Source organism: Anabrus simplex, chromosome 1, assembly GCF_040414725.1.
Source record: "Anabrus simplex isolate iqAnaSimp1 chromosome 1, ASM4041472v1, whole genome shotgun sequence".
NCBI lineage: Eukaryota > Metazoa > Arthropoda > Insecta > Orthoptera > Tettigoniidae > Anabrus > Anabrus simplex.
The window spans coordinates 1149536212-1149561073 of NC_090265.1; the positions used below are offsets into that span (position 1 = coordinate 1149536212).

General features: G+C 37.7%; 1 protein-coding gene across 4 annotated transcripts in view; it reads left to right on the forward strand.

The window, feature by feature from the left end:
- LOC136858113 (protein PRRC2C) overlaps nucleotides 1-24862 on the forward strand; it is a 708190-nt gene that overhangs the window by 570647 nt on the left and 112681 nt on the right. For all 4 annotated transcript variants that reach the window (XM_067137420.2, XM_067137417.2, XM_067137419.2 and 1 more), the window contains exon 30: nucleotides 18289-18408. In XM_067137420.2, coding sequence (XP_066993521.2) covers nucleotides 18289-18408 — 120 coding nt within the window. The remainder of the gene's footprint in view (nucleotides 1-18288; nucleotides 18409-24862) is intronic.

Consider the following 24862-nt stretch of genomic DNA (forward strand, 5'->3'; position numbering starts at 1 on the left):
ACTTTGCACTCAGAAGTCGAACTACTTCAAGCTAATCCCAAAAGGATTCCCGAAACTGAAGACTTCTAGAACAATACTAAATATGCTGTGGACGTGGTGGATCAAACTGGAAGAAAATATACTGTTCGATCCGCTACACGAAAGTATATATTTCATAATATTCTTGACCTGGCAGCTATCGACTCCTGGATCATTTTCAAAAAGTTACAGGGAAGAAGATCAGTCGCCGAAATGACATCCTGAAGCTAGCAACGGACCTTCGTATGGGGTACATGGGATCGAAACCAAAGTCTGTGGATACAGAACCCGAATTTGGGAGCCTGTTGAAGGAATGGTACAGGAGAGGCAATGCCAAATGAAGAAAAGCAGGAATAAGACAAGTTGTACCTGCAGAAAGTACAAACAGCGAGTGCGTTGTTCTTGCTCAAAGGACATAACTAAGGTCGTGGTATGTAGTTCCTGCTTCTAAAGACGCAGAATTGCATCAGCGTGTGCAAATACACTGAAGGAAAAGAAGACACATATATGTTGTGGTACGTGGATTTGGCAGACTAAAAGAATTAGAAGTAAAAAGCAGTGTTTGTTTATTAGATAAGTGTGTTTTATATAAACGTTTTGGTGTTTGTAATAAATGAGGAAAACATTACATTTGCAATAGAATTAAATATTTTTTTTCATTTCCATGTTAGATCCCATAATTAATGTTTTATGAACTTAATAAAGCATATTTGAAACGATGAAAATGAGTTACTATACGTATTGTGAATAGAATAGTAATTCCAATACAGCGGTCAACAGGACTGCATCGGCGGTTCAAGGTATACGGTATGTTCCTGCGGTCCTAGTGTTAATATTCATACACCTAGATTTCCTTTCTCCAAAGGTTTCTTTGATTTTCCTGTATGCAGCATCTGCCTTTCCTGGGACTATACAACCTTGGACATCCTTGCACTTCACTTCTCCTTCAGCCATTCTTCCTTAGCTACCTTGGACTTTTTATCCACTTCATTCTTTAATCGCCTGTATTCTTTTCTGCCCTCTTCATTTCTAGCATTCTTGTATTTTTGTCGTTTATCAATCAGGTTTAGTATCTCCTGAGTTATCCATTGATTCTTAGTTGATCTTTCCTTCCTTCCTTCCTTCCTTCCTTCCTTCCTTCCTTCCTTCCTTCCTTCCTTCCTTCCTTCCTTCCTTCCTTCCTTCCTTCCTAACATTTCTTCACCAGCCCTACTGACTTCATTTTTCATGACTATCCACTCTTCCTCTATTGTGTTTTCTTCAGCCTTTTCATTTAGTCCTTGTGCAACACGTTCCTTGAAACAAAACCTCACACTCTTTTCTTTCAACTTGTCTAGATCCATCTCCTTGCATTCCTTCCTTTCTTCAATTTCTTCAACTTCAGATGGCATTTCATGACCAACAAGTTGTTAATTGTAAGGTTTCCAGCGGGCTCTTATCCAGTCCTAGTTATTGCCGATTATTCTCATTCCTTATTTTGTCTCTCCTCGTCTTTTTGAGACAACAATGAATTGCATGCAGGTTTAGTCAATGTTGCACCAAGCTCGATAGCTGCACTCGCTTAAGTGCAGCCAGTATCCAGTAATCTGGAGATAGTGGGTTCGAGTCCGACTGTCAGCAGCCCTGAAGATGGTTTTCCGTGGTTTCCCATTTTCACACCAGGCAAATGCCGTTGCTGTATCTTAATTAAGGCCACGGCCTCGTCCTTCCAATTCCTAGGCATTTCCTATCCCATCGTCGCCGTAAGACATATCTGTGTTGGTGCGACATAAGGCAAATAGCAAAAAAAAAAAAAGTCATTGTTGCTGTTTCCAGTCCATACATTACAATTGGTACCAGGTATGTTTTGTACAGTGTGATACTTGGAACTAAGGGAAATGTCATCCCAAAGTAGTTGATGGTAGTTGATGGTTGAATGGTAGAATTTTGATGCCCCTTATATCCCATTGCCTATTTCTTGGTTTATGGTATTGTGAGAAGAAACAAAGGGCCCTAAGTATTAGAAGTTATTAACCCTTTCGCACTCAGCGCGCCAATCTATCGGCGCGAGAGGTTATGGCGAAAATGCTCACGGCGCCGATACATCGGCTCTCTCTTATTTACGGATTTTGGTCATTTGCGTAGCTGTTAAATCGTAACAGTTGATCCTGACGGTACCTTAAAGCATTGAATTTGCGTTTAACTCAACAGATATATCCACCAGCCCTACAAAATATTTTTATTTTCGACAAATCAAATCTGTTGACCGTGAATGTTTATGTTGTGGTTATTTGAAGTTGTTATTGCGTGGATCTTTTTTGATTGGCTCATGAATACAAGAAGTTGATCTTGCTATGAGTTTTGTTTATAGTTTATTTCGTTTCTTTTGTATATCGAGTGTTCGATGTACTTCGTAAACTACAATTTTACTCCTTTTCATAACTCTGTTGTTGCACGTGCTTGCGTCATATTTTTATTGTAATGCTAGGCCGTATTCAAGGCCGAATGAGGCCGATATCCTTGAATTTTTAGATGATTTAGACAGTAGTAATGACCTTCTTTTGCTGAAAGTGATTCCCGTTATGTGGGAAATGACACGGTCGTAACTGCTCACCGTGCATCGGACCGCGAGGACCTGACATCGATGACCGTTACATGTACACTGAATAACTTTGTGCAATCCTTGATGAGTGAATTGCAGCACACACATCATATTGATATCAAATTATTCAGAATTAAATGTTCTTTCATTCACGTCTAAGAGTAAAGAAGGAAGACGCAACAATGTCTAATTTTTCTGTCATTGAAAGAAATTTATTTTTAAAAATTTATATTCGAAATTTAATAATTTTTTTGGGCTTAACCAATAACAATACGTCCAAAGTATATTCATTTCTGAAATGCTCATAGTTTTCTGTATTAGTGTGATTAATTTTATTTTAATGTGTGTTAAACTCTTTACGTGTTGAATTTTTGTAATTTGCTTTGGAAAATCACAAAAATTAGTCTGAGTGTCTTCGAGCACCTGCATATAGGCTGAGTGCCAAAGGGTTAATAACTCTTACTTATTCATTCAGCATCCACAGGTGGACTGCTTCAGGATTTCGACTCATCACTAAACCAACGGTTTTAGTTCAACTGATGATCATTCCCTTTCTTTCAAATTCTTCTTGCCAAGGGTCTAGTTTAGCTTGTAGTTCTGGTTCTGTCTCACCCCATTGCTTACCATAATCAGCTAATACAAGTGCATTTGTTGTCTGATTCTTTCTTTTCACTGCTTTTATAACCTCACTCATTATAATAATGAAGAGAAGTGGATTCTGTTCTTGGTTTGTAAAACTACTTTACCTGCCTCCTTGAATTTGCACACAACTCTTTGTCCCTCAATACAGTTATCGTACTCTAGTTGAGTTGAAGTAGTAAACAAAAATAAATAGACTTTGTGGTTTTGAAGTGACTTATTTGACTGCTAAGCACTCTGAAAGAAGTAGATGTTGGACTACCAGCATAGGGATATTAGGTATTTGAATAATATCTTCCAAGGGTGTTCATAGGTGATTAAACTCTTCATTGGAGTTTCATTCACAATCCTGTCTGTTTCACTGAATGGCCATAGATGATATTCCATTGAGCTTTAGAAAGTAGAGCTGTGGCCTTGAGGTGAGATTCCTGCAATTGTTGATTCACGAAAGCTTTCTTTTTATGAAGAAATTTTAATTCATTATATAACCGGAGTTTCTTGGATTTATATAAAGCTGTTCGTTAATGAGGAAAAACCTGGATTCTTTATAGAAACTCTTTTTATAAATTAGGAGTTAAATTTTGTGTTAAACATTGTCTAATATATCTTATATCTTTGCCAATTTTTCCTGCTTTAATTCTTAAGCCCATATACTGATGAGCTATTATGGATGCCTGGTGGGCTTCATCATTTAACATAAGAAATTTCATCGTAATTTATCCGTATTGAACTGAGTTTACAAATACTTACAAAAGGTTCCACCTATTCAGTACAAAAACAAGTTGCCTGATTGTATCACAACATAATCATTTTATTAGCAGTACTAGTTTCAATGTTTTTACAACACCATCATCAGCTGCGTTAAAGTAAAGAGAAACCGACAATGAATACAAAATACATCTCAACCTTATTTACACAACTTGCTCCTTTAGACATTACATTAAATTATAGACAAAATTGCCTTGTATTACTACCAGTTAACAAATATATAGGTCAAAAACAGTTAAAAAACAAACAACATTAAAAATATTTTTCATCTTAGGGTACTGAGTTTGATCACTTTTTTTCAGTTGGTGTTGCTAAATTACTATTTTTACACCTTGTGTGTCATTTCAATGTCTCTTATCTTAAAGATCAGAAATAATCGCTAAGTTGAAAGGTATAGGTCTATATTCAATTTTGTTGCTATTGAAATTAATGTTAAACTGTTTTTACATTAAAAACATATTACACCATTAAAAACTTGTTGCGTTGACATTCATTTATGATATATATACAATAAAATGTGTCATCTTCTAAAACTTGGTGCCAGAGGCCAAAGTGTTTTCTCTTATTTTGCTTTGCTGTGTTCTAACCTGATATGGTGGAACTGTAACAAATATGTCATAAAGACTATGCTTCTCAGTTCAGTATTGGACACTTCAAACGGCGCAGAACAGGCCCCACTCGTGTACTGTACTGTGTTGCAATGCAGGCGGAAGCGAAAGACTTCCTCCCCTTGTCAAAAAATTAAGCACTTGCATGGGGGAGCTGGCATAATTTGTCCTTGTCCTTGGATCATGATTTTTTTCTCTCGTTGGATGAGGTTATGTTTGCAAGTGAATTATCCAAATGCATTATTTGAATAATTTAAATGTATACATTTGGATAAAATTCATTGTGGGGATTTTTTTTTTTTTTTCATGACGTTTGAAATGTTTAAACTGTGAATGTGAATCAAGGTGATTGCATGCATTAATGGGTCTTAGAATAATTTGTTACACGGCAAGGTTTGGCATGGGAAATTCTAAATTCCCATGGAGGGAATGAGATATTTTTCACCAATGTTCACCTGCATACACCCCAGCGTCAGTGGGTAGGGTCTGACACATCCCACTCTGATGAGTCTAGTGTCAGACCTAAGACGAAATGCTGGTTAATAGAGCAAACGCCTGAGAAGCCTTACATCTGACATGTTTTTGACAAGGTTTGGCATTGCAAGTGATAAAAATCATTGTTATCCGTATTGAAGATACTGAATGTAGGATGCTAAAAGGTTTGTTTTGTCACCTATTCAATACACATCAATTTTACAAATTTAGGAATTTATTATTTATTCCACTTGAGACATGTTTCGCCCTTCATTGAGGGCATCATCAGTTAAATTATCTCCTCACGGCAAAAATCAGGTACCTGGTTAGTAGTTTGCATGCACAAATTAATACATATTATTAATACACATTACAAAAAATAAGTAAGAGAAACAGTTGTACAATAGTGATGGTTGAACATATGGGTTTATAGAATAAGAAGTCGGCACCAATGCATAAAATTAAAATAGTAGAGTTCGGCAGTGGTGCTCTGGAGAACAGTTGACGCAATCATAGGAAAATATAAAGTTTTAAAAATATTTACATTATAACAATCAAGGGAGAAAGGGTGTAGTGCTCGGCATCAATGTTTGTAACCAAAAATTGTCAATGGTTGGTAACTATACAGTATTTACATTGTCCAATTGAACAGTTGAGAATTTTAAAATTTATATACATATTTACACAAGAGCAGCTTGGTGAGCAAGGATATAAAAAAAATCTAGTACCAAGTGCGTCCTGTTGTTTTAAATGTTGGAAGAAGAATGTAGCATTGACATTTCAAAAATTTGCGGAGTGGTTTATCTTAGTTAAAATCACTGGGGGTAGGGAAATATTCCATAGCCAAATGAGGTTTATAGGCATCAAGCTGAAAGTTGTCTGGTTGCAGCACAGAGATCGGTACGGAGACTGGTCAGTGTGGATGGAGACTCATGGGTATTCAGTGAGTTTGAATGGCAACAATGATAACAGTTATTTGTAGGTAATTGCTTTTAGGAATATGTTGCGGGTTGAAACTTAGCTTATTCTTTTAGTTGACTTCTGTAGCTTCGAATGTTATGTGAAGACATCGGTGTGTGATGCCGGTGAGACTAAATTGTATTATTCCGTGGAAAAAAGTATGACGGACCTCGGGATGAAGTTGTTGTTTTTCGTTGCTGGTCTGGTGAAACAGAATAGAGTTGCTTGTGTTGTGAACTGCAGTGGAGAGATTCAATACCTTTAGAGCAGCTGTGAAGAATCCACTACTTAGGCCAAAATTAAGTGCTTTTAGAAGTATTTTGCCAAAAGTTGAACCTTTCCTCAGAAGATTTTAAATTCTGAAATATATGATGCCTATGACTGATTTGTCTTCAAATTTCAAAACTGTTTTGAATATAGACCTGGACTAATTGGAATTCATTTTATTCACCTACATTAGAAACACAAATTAATTACTTTTGATCTCAAGAGTGCTTTAAATCCACATGAAATAGTATTAGATTGCTGTGGTAAAATAATTTTATTTTCATATTTGAATTTCTCTATTAATTAGTTGTACTTTGTTCCTTGGATATGATTAGATAAAGGTATATGTTAGGCCTACATGTTACCTTTAAACAATGCCCATTAGTTAATTGTTTTTCCGTAAATAATTGAAAAAGAAGGGGAGAGAGGCTTAGGCGAGCTATGGGATTGGTAGAGACTGGAATTTCCTTTTTTGTTGTATAACATGCCGTTCAGTGAATTAATTTGTTGGGTGAATTAACTTGTCGGTCAGTTTTCGTGAGTCAGGGAAATTTTTCTTAGTAGGTTAGGGAAAGTCAGGGAAACTTGAGAGAACATTACTGTGGACACTGTGCAGTGTTTAGCAAGATATTGTTTAAGTTTCACTATTGGTTTGAAAATGTACGATAAACGTGTCTTCAATGCCACTCTCTGCCTGTTGCAGCCATTGGAATTCGTTGGGGTGCATGCCAAATTTTAGTCAACTGCATCTTACATATTACAACTTGGCTGTACATGACCATGACTTGTCGACAGATGACAATATTGCTTTCTGTACCTGAATTAAGGTCGCAGCTGCTTCCTTCCCATTCCTATCCCATCGTCGCCATAAGACCTATCTGTGTTAGTGCGATGTAAAGCAAATTGTAAGAAGAAGAAGAAGAAGAAGAAATCACTTTAACTATAAGCTAACAGAAACACACATCACTTTTCTTGCAGTAAGACTATTGTGTGGCAACCTCATTCAGTATAGAGTAACATGTCCCCTTGCATGAATGCTAGCCTGCACCCTACGTGGCATCCTGCCCACAAGTTCATTTAACCACTGCTGGTCTGATTTATCCCACTTCAATGGCAATCTTGCGTAACTACCGTAGATTTCATGGTGGGGCAGGACGTGTTTGCACAGCTCTTTTCAGTTGATCCCAAGAATGTTCCATGGGATTCATATTGGGGGAACATGAAGGCCAATCCACTTGTACAATACCAGCACATTTGATGAAGTAATTTTCTATGCCTGCAGAATGGACATAGGAGTTGTCATCCATAAACTTGAATTATTTCCTGAAATGCTGATGAAACGGTTCAACAATAGGTTGAATAATGTTTTCCCTGTATAGGGGAGCATTGAGTGAGCCCTGGATGGACAACAGTGGCGTCCCGATTCCGCCAATTTGTTGTTGTTGAGGGATGGGATGTCTGTGGCATTACTAAATGACCTCCTCTCATGTTGTCAAAGTCATCAGGCATCAGTCATGTCCATCATTCATCTGTGAAGAGAACTTTGCGCCAATTTTCCATAGTTCATTCTTGGTGATTTTGTGCCCATCTATTCCGTTCGACATAGTGTCTGGGTTTTAAGGGCCAGGCCTGTCCATGGCTGTCTTAGAATACAGAGAGGCATTGTGAAGTTTGTTTCGTACAGTTCTGTAGGACGTGTCCATAAAGTTACTGTTAATTATGGTGGCAATGTGATCAGGGTTTCTGCGGTCTAGAAATCGCCGATACTGATCTTCCGCAGTTGTTGCTCCTTACTGGTCACCCTAGGGCAAGTCAATGAACTGTACCTGTTTTGGAAACTATTCCAGGTCCATACCATATCACCCTGGCTCACTGCTTTTTGCCTCACAACTTCTTCTTGTTGACAGTCCTTGTTTACATAAATCAACAGTCCATATGTGATCAAACATTGATATCTATCATCTTGCCATCACAGAATGTCCATGCACTGATTACAAAACCCTTACATTGTTGTCTGAATGAAGGTACACATGTAACTGCCTCACCGACATTCAATGAAATCGGTATACTTGCGATAGATGAGATTATACGCAAGTTTGTTTACGTGTTTAGACATTTCAAATGATATGGTGTTTTGCATCATGTCAATATAGGTTGAGGAGGAATGTGTTTATGGCATGCACAGGTGATGTGCGCGCTCTCTCTCTCTCTCTCTCTCTCTCTCTCTCTCTCTCTCTCTCTCTCTCTCTCTCTCTCTCACACACACACATATATGCAGAGAGAGAGAGAGAGAGAGTAAAACGACGCACCACTGTAGGAGGAAATGTAGCTTCAATTATACTGCTGTTATTATGGTGAGTGTAGTCTAAATAGCAGCATCAAAAAGAAGATAAAGCTACAATATTCTGTGATCGAGCAAGTTCGCTGCATAGTACAAGCAAAGTAGGCTTTGTAGGCTGTTTTAATAACAGCCATTTGTTTCCCAGTTATTGTCTTTTCCTATTTCATCATCGCTGAAAACCTATATGAGATAGCTTGACAATATCTGCAAAAAGAATCCACACATGCAACGTACTTTGTAGTGCTACAAGTACTGCATGTGTACTTCCTTGACAGTAAATAGAATACAGTGAAACCTTGTTAGTGTGTTTCTCATTAACATGTTTTCCCACTTAGCACATCATAAATATAAAGTCCCGATCCTCCTCATATTAAAACTACTGTATATATAAATGCCTTGCTAATCGCGTCACGAATTTTCGCTATTACCGCGTAGTACGATCACATTTTTCTAGCCCTGAAAATGTTATTTGCAGAGGTGCCAACCTTTGAAATGGCTTTTCCGTAATTCCCCTCCTCTACCCTCGGAAAAAATTTTGGAGTCAAATCCATAATGTAATAATAATGTAATGTTATTTGTTTTACGTCCCACTAACTACTCTTTTACGGTTTTCGGAGACGCCGAGGTGTCGGAATTTAGTCCCACAGGAGTTCTTTTACGTGCCAGTAAATCTACCGACACGAGGCTGAAGTATTTGAGCACCTTCAAATACCACCAGACTGAGCCAGGATCGAACCTGCCAAGTTGGGGTCAGAAGGCCAGAGCCTCAACCGTCTGAGCCACTCAGCCCGGCAGGAGTCAAATCCGAAGCATACTCATCCCTTCTGGATAATGACACCCTCTTTGCCCTTCCCAACAACAATCTATTCTAATATATATCCTATTACACCATAAATTTGCACATTACGAGTTCTGTCATAAAACATTCCTAGTAACTTGTTTCCCCACGCAGCAGGTGCTTTTGTGTGGGATTTTTCTCGTAGCATTCTTCCCCCCTGTGAGGAGATTTTCACCTCATGAACAATAAGCGATTCCAGTGTAGATGTGATTATTGTAGGCCTGAAGTCATTCTGTTTTTTTTTCCTATTAACAATGAAAACTCTTTCTGTGGGAGACTTAATGTCAGGTACACTTAATACTGCAATAATACAAGATTACATTTTTTACTGAATAGGAGAGTAGAGTTACTTCATTCGCAATGAATTTCACGACGCTCGTGTGTAGCGAAAGAAAGTGACGATCGAGTAAGTATTGTTGCCAACTCACAAAATTTGAGAGTCGAGTACCAATGCTCTAAAAGATTTAATTCTCCTTGTTTCCTTTTTTTTTTTTTCCGTAGAAATTATACTTTCATTATAATGTCGCTTTTCCGTAATAATTTACCCTTAGACCGTAATGCCGTAATCGTCAGGGCAAATCCGTAATAATTACGGATAATCCGTAACAGTTGGCACCTCTGTATTTGTCATTCATCCCTTGTGAAGCAAACATGATTTCCAACTCGGGTAAGATCAGTCACCACAGTTGCGCGATTATAGAACAAGGCCTTAAATTCCTGAACTTCAGAGGATATGTTGCACGTTCAGGGAGCAAGCTGTTAGTCTCGAGAGTGTTCAGTTTTGCTTGCCTGTTAGCAGCAGGATTCCTGAACAACGCAGTGAGTCTATTTGTGCTTGTATTTCGCATTCCATTCAGAAGTTAGAAATTTATTTTTTGTTGAGTGGTACAGTGAGGTTTTGTCGCGTGATACGGTAGCCTATATCTGGATTAGGAAATTGACTAGCATGGTGCATATTTGTCTTGTGATAGCCTAGGTATGGATACGGAAAAAGTGAAATTCCTTTCTAATGAAGAAAACATTACAATATTTGTAAAAAATAGACTCATCCGCATTTTTTAGCGCGCAGAGGTCGCGAATGTTGAACTTGCACCTTTGAGTTTTGACTTAGTTGAAGTTTTTGAAATGGTGGCCAAAGTCATTCTGATGCAGTTGTACATGGGCGAGTATAACCTCCAATTCATTGTCTAAGAGTGTGACCAGAAAATAATGTTTTATAACACACTGCTCCGAAATAAAAGGCTTCTACTAACATTTGTTTTAAAATGAATGTGATCTGCAGTAATGCTTTGATATTATTATTGGCCCCAGTAGATATGTTTTCATATTTGTTGATTGGTGTTTTTCACGCCGTTCGATGCACTTGCAGAAAAGGTTTTCGTATTTGTTCTCTTATATTTTTCACACCTTTTAATACTTTCCTGTCCTCTTGAGAAATGGTAGATACATATTTCACTGTACCCGCAGATACACGACGTAAAATACCTTAACCCAACAAAGTGGACGGCTTGCAATAAATACCTTCCTGTCGGAAAAAGTCGTATCTAGTGTTTCCATGTCCCTGTTGGGTTGTTTTTATTTGTATACTCAGTAGTTCGTTTTCTCGCTTAACACGTTAATTTTTGTTGTCCCCTGCAGAAATGTCGTAACCGAGGTTTTACTTGTATATGGTTATTGAATCACTTTTGATTGGTGTGACAGCCCTCTGGCAATGGGGATAAGTTATTCTGAAATGGATGTAGTGGATGGGACCTATTATTCCAGGGAAACTATCCCAAGGAAAATAAAATGTATCAGTTGCCAACAATTATAGCCTGATGTTTGACTCAGGCTTAAGTTATGTTCAAGAAACCAAGTCTTTTATATTAGGCTATCTTTTGAAAAGCTAAATTGTATTTTAACACATTGGTGACTGGGTCAGAATGGAGGCTGCTACACCCTGTTGACCGGATAGTTCTAGCCTGCAGGAACAAAACTACATTGCTGCACTGAAACTAATGTAACACTCAATGTATCCTAGATAATGACCTCAAACTTCTATAATACGAACTGGATTATCTTTTAAAAAGCCGCTGACTATCTGTACCTACTACATACTACAATTTTTATCTGTACTCAACTTGTGTAAATCTGAGTCACAGCTGTACCGGTATTCCAAAACACTAGATAGTTGCCTATGATGTGACATAGAAGGACCATCATTGTAAGAACCACTCACATAATTAAAATTATGTAATTCACTATGTATAGGTACATCTAATAACTGGTCTGCACATAATTAATCACAAATATCCATATCTGTTAGCAACTGCATTCGCCGTGTCATGTTGACAGCTGTCCTGAAGCTCCAAAGAATAGCTCAACATTTCCGGTATTATTTTGTTAAATAGATCAAGGTTTAAAGAAAAGAAGATGGAGCAATAGCTGCCTTATACTATTTATTCCATTATTACATTGTTTCAAACATATAATTTCAACACCAGATATTAGCAGCAATCAAGGAAACACGAGGTCCATAAAAACGAGAATTCTCGTAGCCCGTCAAGTACGGTCGGCCAAAAAACTACGAGAATTCTTGGGTCCATCACCATTGTGTTAAATCTGCACCTCCCATACATTTTTAACCCGCGAGGATTGGCGTATGGGTGTTTTTGACCCGAGGCTTAAATATTAGCCTATAATTCTGATTTGGTCATCCCTCGTTTCCTGTCGCCTTCAGTACCTTCCTTCCTGACCTTGAAGTAAATCCTGAGAAAGTTGACATGTTATAGCTTTGTCATCACCCGAATTATTAGTGTGTTACTCTCCGGCGGGTCAGATTTACCCAAGGCGCCAGTCCTCACGTGGCTGTTCTTTGTTGAGCAAGCATTCCTCGTTCCCGCCGCCTCCTGCTCGGTCAAGTCAGTGCTTATCTTGATAGCTGTGGCGATGGATTGGAATAAGGAACAAGAACGTTTAAAACTGCTAATTGATGAAGTATTTCAAGAAGATGAAGAGGAGGAAGGAATCGGAGGACAGGCAAGTGAAAGTGAAGAAGACTGTGTGTCAGAAAGTGAGCATAACACTGATAATGAGGCAAGTGCTGAGTCGCGTGATAGTGAGAGTGAAATTACTGATGAATTCAGTGGTAACGTAATTTTAGGCAAGGATAAAACTACTAAATCGATAGATACACCATGTCAACCACCAAATGTACGTACAAGGGCAGTGAATATTGTGACTCACTTGGCTGGAGTGAAAGGTAAGGCAAAACATTGAATTCTCCATCTGATATATTTTACTGTTTCTTCACTGAGGACATGATTAGATCTATAACGAAATATACAAAGTTATATATAACTAAAATACAGCCTAATTTTGAAAGACAAAGGAATGCCTCCCTCACAAACCCTATCGAAATAAAGGCTTTGCTCGGATTGTTGTTTCTTGCCGGAGTACTGCGATCGTCCCACTTGAACTGCAGGGATCTGTGGAATACTGACGGTACAGGAGTGGATAGATTCCCCGCAACAATGTCCATGTACAGATTCCAGTTCCTCTTGAGATGTCTCCGGTTTGATGACACTGAAACTAGGAGCGAAAGGAAACGTATTGATAACCGTGCACCAATTCGAGATTTATTTGAAGAATTTGTTGTGAACTGTAAGACGAATTATTGCGTTGGTGAATATGTAACGATAGATGAGAAACTTGAACCTTTCCGTGGAAAGTGCAAATGTAAGCAATTCTTACCATCAAAACCTGCAAAATACGGAATCAAGTTTTTCGCACTTGTTGATGCAAAAAATTTTTACTCGTCAAATCTTGACATTTATGCTGGAAAGCAACCAGAAGGCCCTTATCAAGTCGATAACTCCGCCATGGCTGTAGTGAAAAGGTTAATTGTTCCAATTAGTGGCACCGGTCACAATATAACGTGCGAAAATTGGTTCACGAGCGTGCCTTTAGCAAAAGACCTGCTGAACAATCATCGGCTTACTTTAGTCGGAACGATACGTAAGAATAAAAAACAAATTCCTCCTAGTTTTGTACAACACAAAAACAGACCACAGTATTCAAGTAAATTTTCATTTGATAATCAAGTGACTCTGGTATCACACATTCCGAGGAAAGGAAAGACTGTGCTGCTCCTATCAACAATGCACCATGACGCAGCCATTGATGGAGAAACCGGTGATAAACAAAAGCCGGAGATGAACACATTTTACAACTGCACAAAGTCTGGCGTTGATGTTGTTGACGAGCTTTGTGCAACATACAACGTTGGACGTGTAAGTAACCGCTGGCCACTAACTTTATTTTATGCCATGCTGAATGTAGCTGGCATAAATAGTCTTATTATCTACCAATCAAAGAGACCTGATAAGGTAGTTAGACGAGCTTTCCTCAAGCAACTGTCTCAGGAAATGGTCCACGAACGCATGAAAAGTCGAGCCGTGATGGAGAACCTTCCTCGTTCACGGAGGTCGAAGATAGCTGGATGTATAAGCCTTGAAACTCCGATGACAGGACCTCCAGCTAAAAAAGGCTGAACAAGATGTGGGTATTGCCCTTCCAGTGCTGACAGGAAGACGAAAACTGAGTGCAGCAATTGTGAAATAATGATCTATGGTCAACACACCGCTCCCATGTGTCTCCAGTGTGCGAGTATCGCTACCAGCCAGCTTGAATAAAAGGACACATTTTGGACAGCCATGAATTCTTGAGAAATACTGGTAACGATTTGTGAGTGACTGGAAACTCTTATTGAGACTTGTGCTATATATTAATGTGAATATTTCTTAAAATTGTTCATCCTAAGTGACTGAAATTTAAGATAAATTCTTTCCTGCCGTTATTAAGGTCTATTTTACTCTTCATGAAATAATTGTGTTTATTTTCCATATTATATTGAATAAATTTTTTCAAATCACATTAAACGATTTAGATTAGTTTATTAGAACAGTCTAGGCACAATTAATTTTATACGTAGTGAACAATGGCTAAAAATAAAATTTAAAATTCCGGGTCAAATACACCCATACGCCAGTCTTCGCGTTACATTTCTTCGCGCCAGTCCTCAAGGGTAAAAAATGAATTGTTGCAATCTCGCAGGAGACTTGTATGCAACGAGATGGCTGGGCGAGCACTTAGGCGAGGAAGGAGAAGCCCATGCCAGTACACTACTAATCAGTACTAAAAACATTGATCCATTTACCAACAACAATGTGTCCGCATATAAAAGTTTTCAATTGTATCTTTTATCACCCAACGATCATAGTCCTCTATTTCTGCTTTCATGGACTCGTCCACGCTGGGCAAGAAATGGCCATGGCGTAAGATACTACCCTTGTCACTATTACGGAGTTCGTTTGTTATATGCCGTATTGTTCACTCTGAAACATTACAGTACTTTGTAGCCTTATATATTATAGGCACAGGGACACATTTATTCTGAGCTTCATCACCACATAGCCTTATAATTCCTGCAATTCTAGCCTTACTGTGAATTGTTTTACCCCTTAGTCTCCTTGCCGCCATATTATGGGTACGTTAGACTTAGTTCGCTGTGGCCTATAATAAGAACTAGAATCTATAAGGGCCGGTTTCATCAACGTGGGTTAAACCTTAACCCCGAGTTACACAGTTTTAACTCTGAGTTTGACTGTTCATTCCGTTTCATCAAGGAGGGTTATTTTTAACTCTAGATTAAGACCGGAGTTAAGTTAACCCCTCCCTTCACGTGGGTTAAACTGTTCATTCGAGGTTAAAAGCAAAATGGCCACCGTAAATCATGCATTTGATGCAGAGTTGCTTTATTTAGATTTGTTAAATGGTGTTCCTAACAGAAATAGGCCTAGAGAAGGAAAGGCTTTGAAAATCTATGTGAAAAACAATTTCTGAAGAAATAGACTTAAAAAACCGTCGTCAGTAAATTCGTCGATGAAGTTCGCGAGAGGTTAGAATATACAACTGATCGAAACAAACTTGGGCTTGCAAACTAAACTAGAAACTACATTGACCGTAATAGTAGCAACAGCGGTATTACACAATATTGCTGTGGAGACCTGAGATGAACTTCCCCCACAGGACTTGACTCTGCATCAGTATCTCACAGGAAGGAGAAGGAATAGGAATGTTGGAATTGAGAATGACATCATTCTTCACATTAATAACGACAGCACTGCAGTGGCATATAGGAATGCAGCTGCACAACACCACTTCAATAGTACAACACCTATGAACATTATACTGTGTATTACGTAGTGGTTATACAGAAATGCACTTCGAAATTAAACTGTATATTTACTTACGTGTGTGTTATTGCTGTGAAGGTGTGCCAACTTTCAAAACAGAACTCTCGGCACAGAGAAGCTAAAATTTTTATAGAACTGTTTTAGTTGCTTTGCAGATCGCACTGTAACGTGGGCAATATTATTAAATTCCCCTGTTATTCTTTCCCATGTATCCTCCTTTTCTTTTAATTTTATACAGTCAATCTTCTTGCATTCTATAATACTTCGGTACTCGGTGGCTAAATTCAATAAGTAATGATTTTTCTAAAGGAGAAAAATTCGTGTCACTATTTCTCTTCTGCACTTCTTCCATTTTTCGTTCAAGATCACGAAGGAATAATATCTACCACGGACCTGAGGAAGAAAACGAAACACCGCGCAAGAAATGAACAAACGAACCACGCAAGAAGTGTGTTCTTGATCTGATTTTTAGTCATCGCCTCCTTGATTATTAGGGCAGCTGTTTCCTGCGAGGGTTAACGCCGTGTTAGTTAACCCTCTGCCGAAATAGCTTGGTGAAACGCGTGACTTGTAAGAATGAGTTAAAATATTAACCCTAGTTAACAAACCCAGGGTTAGAGTATATTTAGCCCACGTTGATGAAACGGGCCTGAATTACATAAAAGCCCGAACAAATAACGATCTATTGCTCCCTACAACACACTGATTAATACATATCTAAATACATCAGTTTATTCGCACATCAGCCCGCAACAGCTACAGAACACCTGGGTAGAAAGTTTGCTCTTTAGAAGCAATGTCGGATTTTGTGCGCATGGCCAACATCTGCTCTCACATGTCCCTCTCCCTGCCCAAGTGCTTGCCCGGCCGTTGCCTGCCCTTAGTAGTTACAGGAGGCCATCAGGCTAACCTTTCTCCGGAATGTTGCAGATCTCTCTGAAAATCATTCTGCAAAATCTCATGAAATTCCACCTTGCAGTTTAGATGTGATGTTCTTTGGAAGATTGAAAGACAGATGTCGTTGATTTCTACGTATAGAGATGGTGGAAACCTGTACACAGGCAGACTTAGTTTCTGCATAATCAGCAAGACCATACATGCTGCCTGATTTGTATTTTGGAGACAAACCAATTGAAATGTAAAGAAGTACAGTAAAGTGATGGGTTTTTGTTGTAGTTTCTACCCCAAATTATTCCATTTCAAGATTTAGTGTCAACTTCACTGAAGAGGAGTTATAGTTGTAAAGAAAATGCATGCCGGGCTGAGTGGCTCAGGCTGTTGGTGTGCTGGCCCTCTGACCCCAACTTGGCAGCTTCGATCCTGGATCAATCCGGTGGTATTTGAAGTTGCTCAGATATGTCAGCCTCGTGTCAGTAGATGTACTGGCACGTAAAAGAACTCCTGCAAGACTAAATTCTGGCACCTCGTCTTCTTCGAAAACAGTAAAAAAAAATTTAGAATGTAAAGCAAAAAATTTTATTATTTTTTTCTGTTATATAATTGGAGTTTAGGTAGCAATTAAAAGATTCGACAGATGGGCCCTGAAACATTATCTTCAATTCCCAGAGGCAAAAACTGCTGTTATTTTTTAACCGGTAGGTTCCTCAGTCTGCCAAAACTTTTTAGTAATACGTTTATTAAGCACTTGCAAGAAAACATATGGTATTATACCTGAAAAAATAATTAAATTAGAATGACATGTTTTTTTTTTTTGTTTTTTTTTTTTTTTAAAGAACATCATATTCTATGAAATCGCACTTAAGTATTTAGAAAAGTACAAACATTTATGTTTATTTCAGTTTAAATACTTGTGAACTTGAAAATCTGGAACTTATCTTAATGAAATCCTGTTTCCTCTAGAAATTAACATAAATGTTTGTACTTTACTAAATATTCGAGTGTGATTTGATAGAATTTGATAATGTTCTTTTAAGAACAAAGCATGTCATTCTATTTTAATAAGTTGTTTCCTCTTCAGGCATAACAGTGTTACCATATGTTTTCTTGCAGGTACTTTAAAAATTCATTACTAAAATATTTGTTTCGGCAGACTGACGAACCTAACGATTATAAAATAGCAGAGTTGAAACTGAAAAAAAAGGGGGTGGGGGTTCAGATATTGATTACAAAAAACAACCAAGAAACTTATTTTGATGACTGCTTGAACATCTTGATCCTGAGCTCTGCTTGCAACAGTGTCCTGCCAGCGATAGGCACCTGCAGCATTTTAAAAAAAAATTTCATTGAAAAATAAGGTGCATAAGCATGAAATTTGGACAGCTCCACCTTTGCTTGTACATTTCTATTAGTATCCAAGGAATTGCACCCATATCACCTCTTACTTTGCCTACAGTAATCCACTTTTTTTTCCTCCAGAACTAATACAAATCTCTTATGGTGCAGTAGACTTCTTTAATCGTGAACTGATGGAGACTCGGTACTAATTATCTCCTTAAGTACATTTCTTCTTTTCTTGCATGAATGTATAAAATAAATTAGCCTTACTTTGTTAAATTTCTGTACTAGATTATTAATTTCATTGGTTGCTTTTTATACAGGTAAAACCTCAGCAGCAAGCTGTTATCTCAGCTGGTCCATCTCCCATTGGTCATCCTGGACCACTTTCTCCTCCCCCCTTCAATTCTGCTAATACTCAACAGGGGCACATCAACTACCAGGTACTTGTAATTGCAGATGAGTGATACAGTGCATGTTAAGAGAAGTTCCATATGATTATCAGAATATCAGTACCTATGAGGGTTTGTTGCAAATGTTTGATTTAATGTTTTATAATAGAAAGAGTAGTGTTTTTATGGCTCATTATGTGCATATGTAGATAGACAGGTTAGTCAGAAATGGCAGAGCAGAAGGCTATATAAGGTTCATATCCAAGTCTAACCTAAACTTGATTATGACAAGGCATGCTATCTTGTGTCAGAGGATAATAGATACTTGTGATCAGGTTAGCCTACTTGTGACTTCCCCTGTGATATGTTCTTAGTTATGGAAAAGTCCCTTTATATTCTGGGGTCTTTGGAGATATGGTACCGAACTTGTACATTGGAACCTCAGTTCTCTATTTTTGGGGGACTTCAGAAGTAGAGCGTACAATACAGAAAAAGGGAAAATCCAAGAACAAACAAAAACTTAAACAGTTTTGCTAAAAATGGCAAAAGTGAAATAACTCTAATCTTACAAAATCTTCATACATTGCAAGAGTTAAAAATCTCTGTACTTTAAATTCAGTTTTACTGAAGGAACTTCATCACTTTCCACTTACAGGTCAGCGACTATGATGAGCCAGGCACATGAAATTAAATACACTACTTAATACCACCAAGCCAAGCAACAATTTATCATAAGTGCACTAGAAGTCCGCTATAGCGAGTACGGCATATAACAAGAACCCCATTATAAGGACAGTTTTTTTTTGTCCCTTCAAAATTCCTATATTAAACTGTGTATTATCCTTTGGTTACAGCGAGAGCCCTATCGCTGACGCATCCATTATAACAATCGATTAAGTGTGCATGATTTTTTCCGTTACCGATATACAGTATATGCACCCAGCTATTACATAGCATGCGATTGGTCATCATCGGTATTGTTTCCTCGCCATGTCCACTAGCGAGCTCTCTCATCGGCATTTGAAGTTGGAGTCGATTGGTTATACCCGTCTATTTTCTTCTGTAAAGAAAAGTGGAAATGAAATAGGAGAATATGTTTTCGTAATAAATGCATAAATGTGTCGTATAGCAGTTGTTAATTCGTTAAAAATAAAGGCTGAGGTAACAATCGCTTAATTTTAATGCTAAATACTGCAATTAAATAAGAATGTTATACACCTCAAGATATGACAGAGTGCATCATTGATTTCAGAGGTTAGTTTTATTTTTTATTGCGTCTGGTTACATTTTGGAAAGGCTATTATCATATAAATTTATAGCGGGAAGGTTATCATTTCTCTACTGGCGCTTCAAATATGTCTTCATGATACATATAGTACGGTTACGTTAGGTTAAGTGACGCTGTTTGAATAAGAAAACTGAAACATTTGCCACAAAATGCAATAGCCCGTCTTCGGTGCAGTACAGTTTTCTCGCTATATGCACTTGCGAGCTCTTTCGTTGACATTTGAAGGCGTTGGAGTCCATCAGCAATACCCGTCAACTGCTGTTCCATAAAGAAAATCGGAAATGAAAGAGAACATGTTTTCGTAAGAAATACATAAATAACATGGTCAATAGCAGTTGTTAACTGTTTACAAATAAAGGCCAAGTAAACAATCGCTTAATTCTAATACTTTACATGGAAATTAAGTAAAATGTGATACACCTCAAGATATGGCAGAGCATGCCAGTGATTTAAGGGGTTCGTTTATATTTTGTCGCGTCTGGTTAAATTTCGGAGGGAGCTATTCCCATGTAAATTTATAGCGAGAATGTTATCATTTCTCTACTGGTCCTTGGAATCTGTCTTCATGATTCATATAGCACGGTTAAGCTAGGTTAGATCACACTGCATGAATTAGAAAACTGAAACATTTGCCACAAAATGCGACCTACAGTATCGTTTTCTCGCCATGTACACTTGCGAGCTCTCGCGTAGACATTAGAAGGCTATGTCGGAGTCTATTAATAATACCCGTTGACTGCTGTTCTCTAAAAGAAAATTCAAAATGAAAGAGGCTAATAACTTTTCGTAATAAATATGTAAATAACATGGTCGGCAGCAGGTGTTAACTTGTTAGAAATAGAGGCTGAAGTGGACGATCACTTAATTTTAATGTTATATACTAAAATTAAGTAAGAATGTGCTACACCCCAAGATATGGCAGAGTATATCTCTGATTTCAGAGGAGAGTTTATATTTTCATTTAAATTTCGGAAAGGCTGTTCCCACATAAATTTTGTAGTGAGGACGTTATCATTTCTCTACTTTTGCTTGACATATGTTTTCATGATGCATATACGGTTAGGTTAGGTGGCGCTGTTTGAAGAAGAAAACTGGGGCGTTTGCCACAAAGGCTTCTGGAATGATACTATCATATTTTTGGAATGAAATTAAACATACCCTTTCATGTACTATTGGATTTAGAAAAATAACAAACGAGTAAGTCATAGTGTAGATATCATCTACAGAAAGGCATGTTTTGAAGAAACTGATTGCCTTTTCATTCCTTGTTTAATGTTATAATCCATTGTAGCGAGTAAATTTTTCGCTGTTACGAATTCTCGCTATAAAGGACTTCTACTGTACTTTTAAGTTCTCTTGTATAATTAAAAAAAAGCACATCTGATACAACAGCACAGAATATGATGGCTAAATCCCTTCTTTTTTTAAATTTTCCCTTGTTATTTGTTCACCTTTATATGTAGTAGCTTTCTGTAAGCCTTGTACTCATAAATTACCGTTAGGCCTACTCTACCTTTAAAGTTTATGTCGTACTCAAGAGTATGATTTCGGATGCAACTCTCAGATGTTCTCAAATGCATTATATTAGATTCTGTCCGTCACTAATCACAAGCTTCAAATTGGAAAGGAAAAAAAAAAAAAAAGTCATCAAAACTCTGAATACTCAGTTTTGCTTGCCAGTTATCTGTGAGATTGCTGAATAACACAGTGAGCCTGTATATGCTTGTATTTCGCATTCCATTCAGAAGTTTAAAAATTTATTTTGTGATGTACAGTAGTACAGTGAAGGGTAGCGAATATTTGTAGCATGATAGCCTACGTCTGGATTAGAAACATAATTGTGTGAAGTTGACCAGCATAGTGCATGTTTGTCTTTTGATATTCTAGTTAAGGATATGGAAAAAGTCATGACATTCCTTGCTTATGAAGACTAAATTAAAATCTGTTGGAAAGTGGACTGACATCCTCATCTTCATGTGAGCAGAAGTGGCACAAATTTTGAAATTCACACCTTCAGGTTTCGACACGATCACTTGCGTCGGTCGAAGTTTTGCCGGATTAAAAATGGCAGGCAAAGTCATTCTCTCACAGTTGCAAATGGTCAAGTATAATCTCCAATTCATTGTCTAACAGTGTGAGCAGAAAATAATGTTTAAAAACCCACTGGTCTGAAATAAAAGGCTACGACTAACATTTGTTGTTTTTTTTTGTAATGTGACTATACACGTCACTTACAATTATGTTTAAAGTTATTGTAGGAATGTCCAACATCTGGGCAATTTGCATGTTTCATGTGTAGATTAGCATCAGCTTTCTCAATAAACTTTCTTCATTTGTACTGTCTAGCTTTCTTCTTCTCCATAACAATGTCCTGCAAACCACTATGTGTAAGTACAGTATGGTTAATTTATGTACATTGTTACACAATTCACTTGCGAACATAAAATTAAGCACCAACACGCCAGCTGTGTACGTGTGTACAGTAGGCCTAATTTATATACATTATTACACATTGCACTTTCAAATGTAAAATTGAGCACCAACACATTATACAAGCTACTGTTGCGCAATCCAAACAAACACACACCCACATCAAAGACTGGCTTCAGACTGACGCTCCCTGCAGCTGTAGACCGACACGCTAGGACTGTGAAATTTGTTCTCTACCCTACCCTCACCCAGGCCAGTCATCACTGGTGTATCACGCGCGCAACGTGGCCAGAAATGCTAATTTAAATTTCTTATGGTGGGAATTAGGAACTTGCTAAAGAGTGACGTAAATGTGCTATCCAGGTTTCTTTGACATGTATTTAATAGGCCCTGGACTAGGACTTTGGAATAACGATGTAATAACCAGAGAAACGCGCTAGAGAGGGACGTCTTAACCAGTTTCGACTGCATCTGTCTAAACCGAAATTCAACTCCAGAGCTTAGGAAAAGTATCCTTCCGCACGTGAGCACGCCCCCTGTTCCCCCTTCCCGTCTCCGTTCACCATCTCCGCCACAACCAGCTTATCATTAACGCCTTGAGTCTATCTGACAAGTACTTCATTCTGAAATAGTGAAGCATCAAACGAAATCACTTCTTTTCACATAGCTGTACTTTGATTTCGTACCATACCTATTTATTCCTTTATTGACCATGTAAAACCTACAGATTACTGACGAATACCGAGGCAAGAGAAGCAAGGTTTATTTTTATTTCATAATGCAATTTGTGTGAGGCACATGGGGACTTAAGTATACGATTCCGCTCTCTTGCAACGACTGTCAGTGGCAATTTTTCACAGTTCAAAAAGCTGAAAAACCCACCCGTGAGTGGGATTGCAAAATACAATGTTTCCAGGCATGTAAATATTGTAGTCTGGTCATTCGGAAGGTAAAAACGAACTCATGATTTCTTCATGACAACATTTCTGCAGGCAGAGGGTGGTTACGAATATAAAGTAAAAAATATTATTATTATTATTATTATTATTATTATTATCATTATCATCGAATACGCCAAGGATCCTATTCCCATACCGTGCTAAGGCCCCTCCTGTTTTATTTACGGCGAGTGCATAGTTTGAACTGAGCTGACACATCGACCTTTCGCTGGAGACTTGGATTTTCCGTGGAGTTTAAATTCTACGCGAGCGGCGTAAACACTGCACACAGAAACGCTGGTCAGCTGAGCGGTCTTTTTCACGTCTTCCACAGTCCACAGCGGATTCTAATCTCATGGGCTACTGTAAACGCTTAAAACAATTTGGTTTAGATTTCCTACTTAATTTTTCTCCACTTTTGTTAGCTTTAATGTATTTCACAGGGGACTCAAGCGTCACAGCATCACACACGTCTTGCTCACAGCTGGCAGCCATTATGAATACCAAACATGCTGTTGCAGCCAGTATTGCCAATAGTTTTCTTGGATCCATCTTCAACATGTGTTATGCGAACTTATCAGCAATGGAATGAACTCGAACAAAGCTTATTAAGTACACAGTGCAATAAGATAAAATATCATATTAAATTATTATTATTTTTCTACATACACCACTGAGAACAATAACTATTCATAGCCATCTACGTATGAAATATAAGCGTTAGTAATGAACTCGAATAACATACAACCTGTGATGTATTTTCTATATTTATACAGGGCAAAATTTTTTAATTCGCCAAGTCATTTCACCAGAATATCTAACCAAACTGAAGAAAGCTCCTGACTTCAGGAACAAGTAACAAACGTAGGGAACTATTTGGCGCTGCGGAAGCCTGTTTACCGACCAGAAGTCTGACTAACATCAAAGGGACCGCTAAGGTCTTGAGTTGACTCTCAGTATAGATTATTTATCTGAAGATCCAAGTAGGGTTCGAAACCTGTACTATTATTAAATGTTTATACATACTGTATTGAACAGGTCGATTGAGCTTTTGAAATTTCTTTATAAGAAATTTTGTCTATATATAAGGAGGTACACCAAAATAAAGTGGTTGTCCTGCAGGCCAAAATTTGAAAAGATGAAAATCTCTCTCTCTCTCTCTCTCTCTCTCTCTCTCTCTCTCTCTCACACACACACAGCTAAATTCAGCTTTCTTAACCTGGATTCGCCCAAGATTGTATTTTTTTTAGAATCAACTTTTAACTTTTAGCATTGGATAAAGTGCATGTGAAGATCCCAGAAAAACTTTTAATTTTATTTACCCGACATTTAACTTCTGAATAAGGCCCGTCCCATGTACGGCATGCATATACAGGAAATTCGATGTTATTCCGCAATTAGCTTATTGATATGATTTCATCCAATACTTGCTTTTGTAAATCATCAGTTTACAAGTTTTTCTTCAATATTTGCATATATTACAAAAATAATGTTGTTCCTGAACTATTAAAAATATCTAAATGTTTGATTTTTGGTGCTAGGTGTGATTTTATAGGGATTGTAAATGACCTGAGTTGTTAATTTTATGGGGAAATGAATTTATATTTTAAATAATAATGCTAAAATCTCACAAGCAATGCAAATCACTTATTATATTGTGAGACAATCAGACAGTCTGTACGAGGAATTATAGCAACAGGATTTAGAAAGATAAGTCACCTGATCGTTAGAGTTTGTGGTTTATAGCATTTAAAAATCAGAAATTTAGTGTTTTGATTTTCAAATTTAGCATTTTGTAGCATCTAAATTTCTAAAATTTAGCGTTTTGTAGCAAATTGTTTAAAAATAG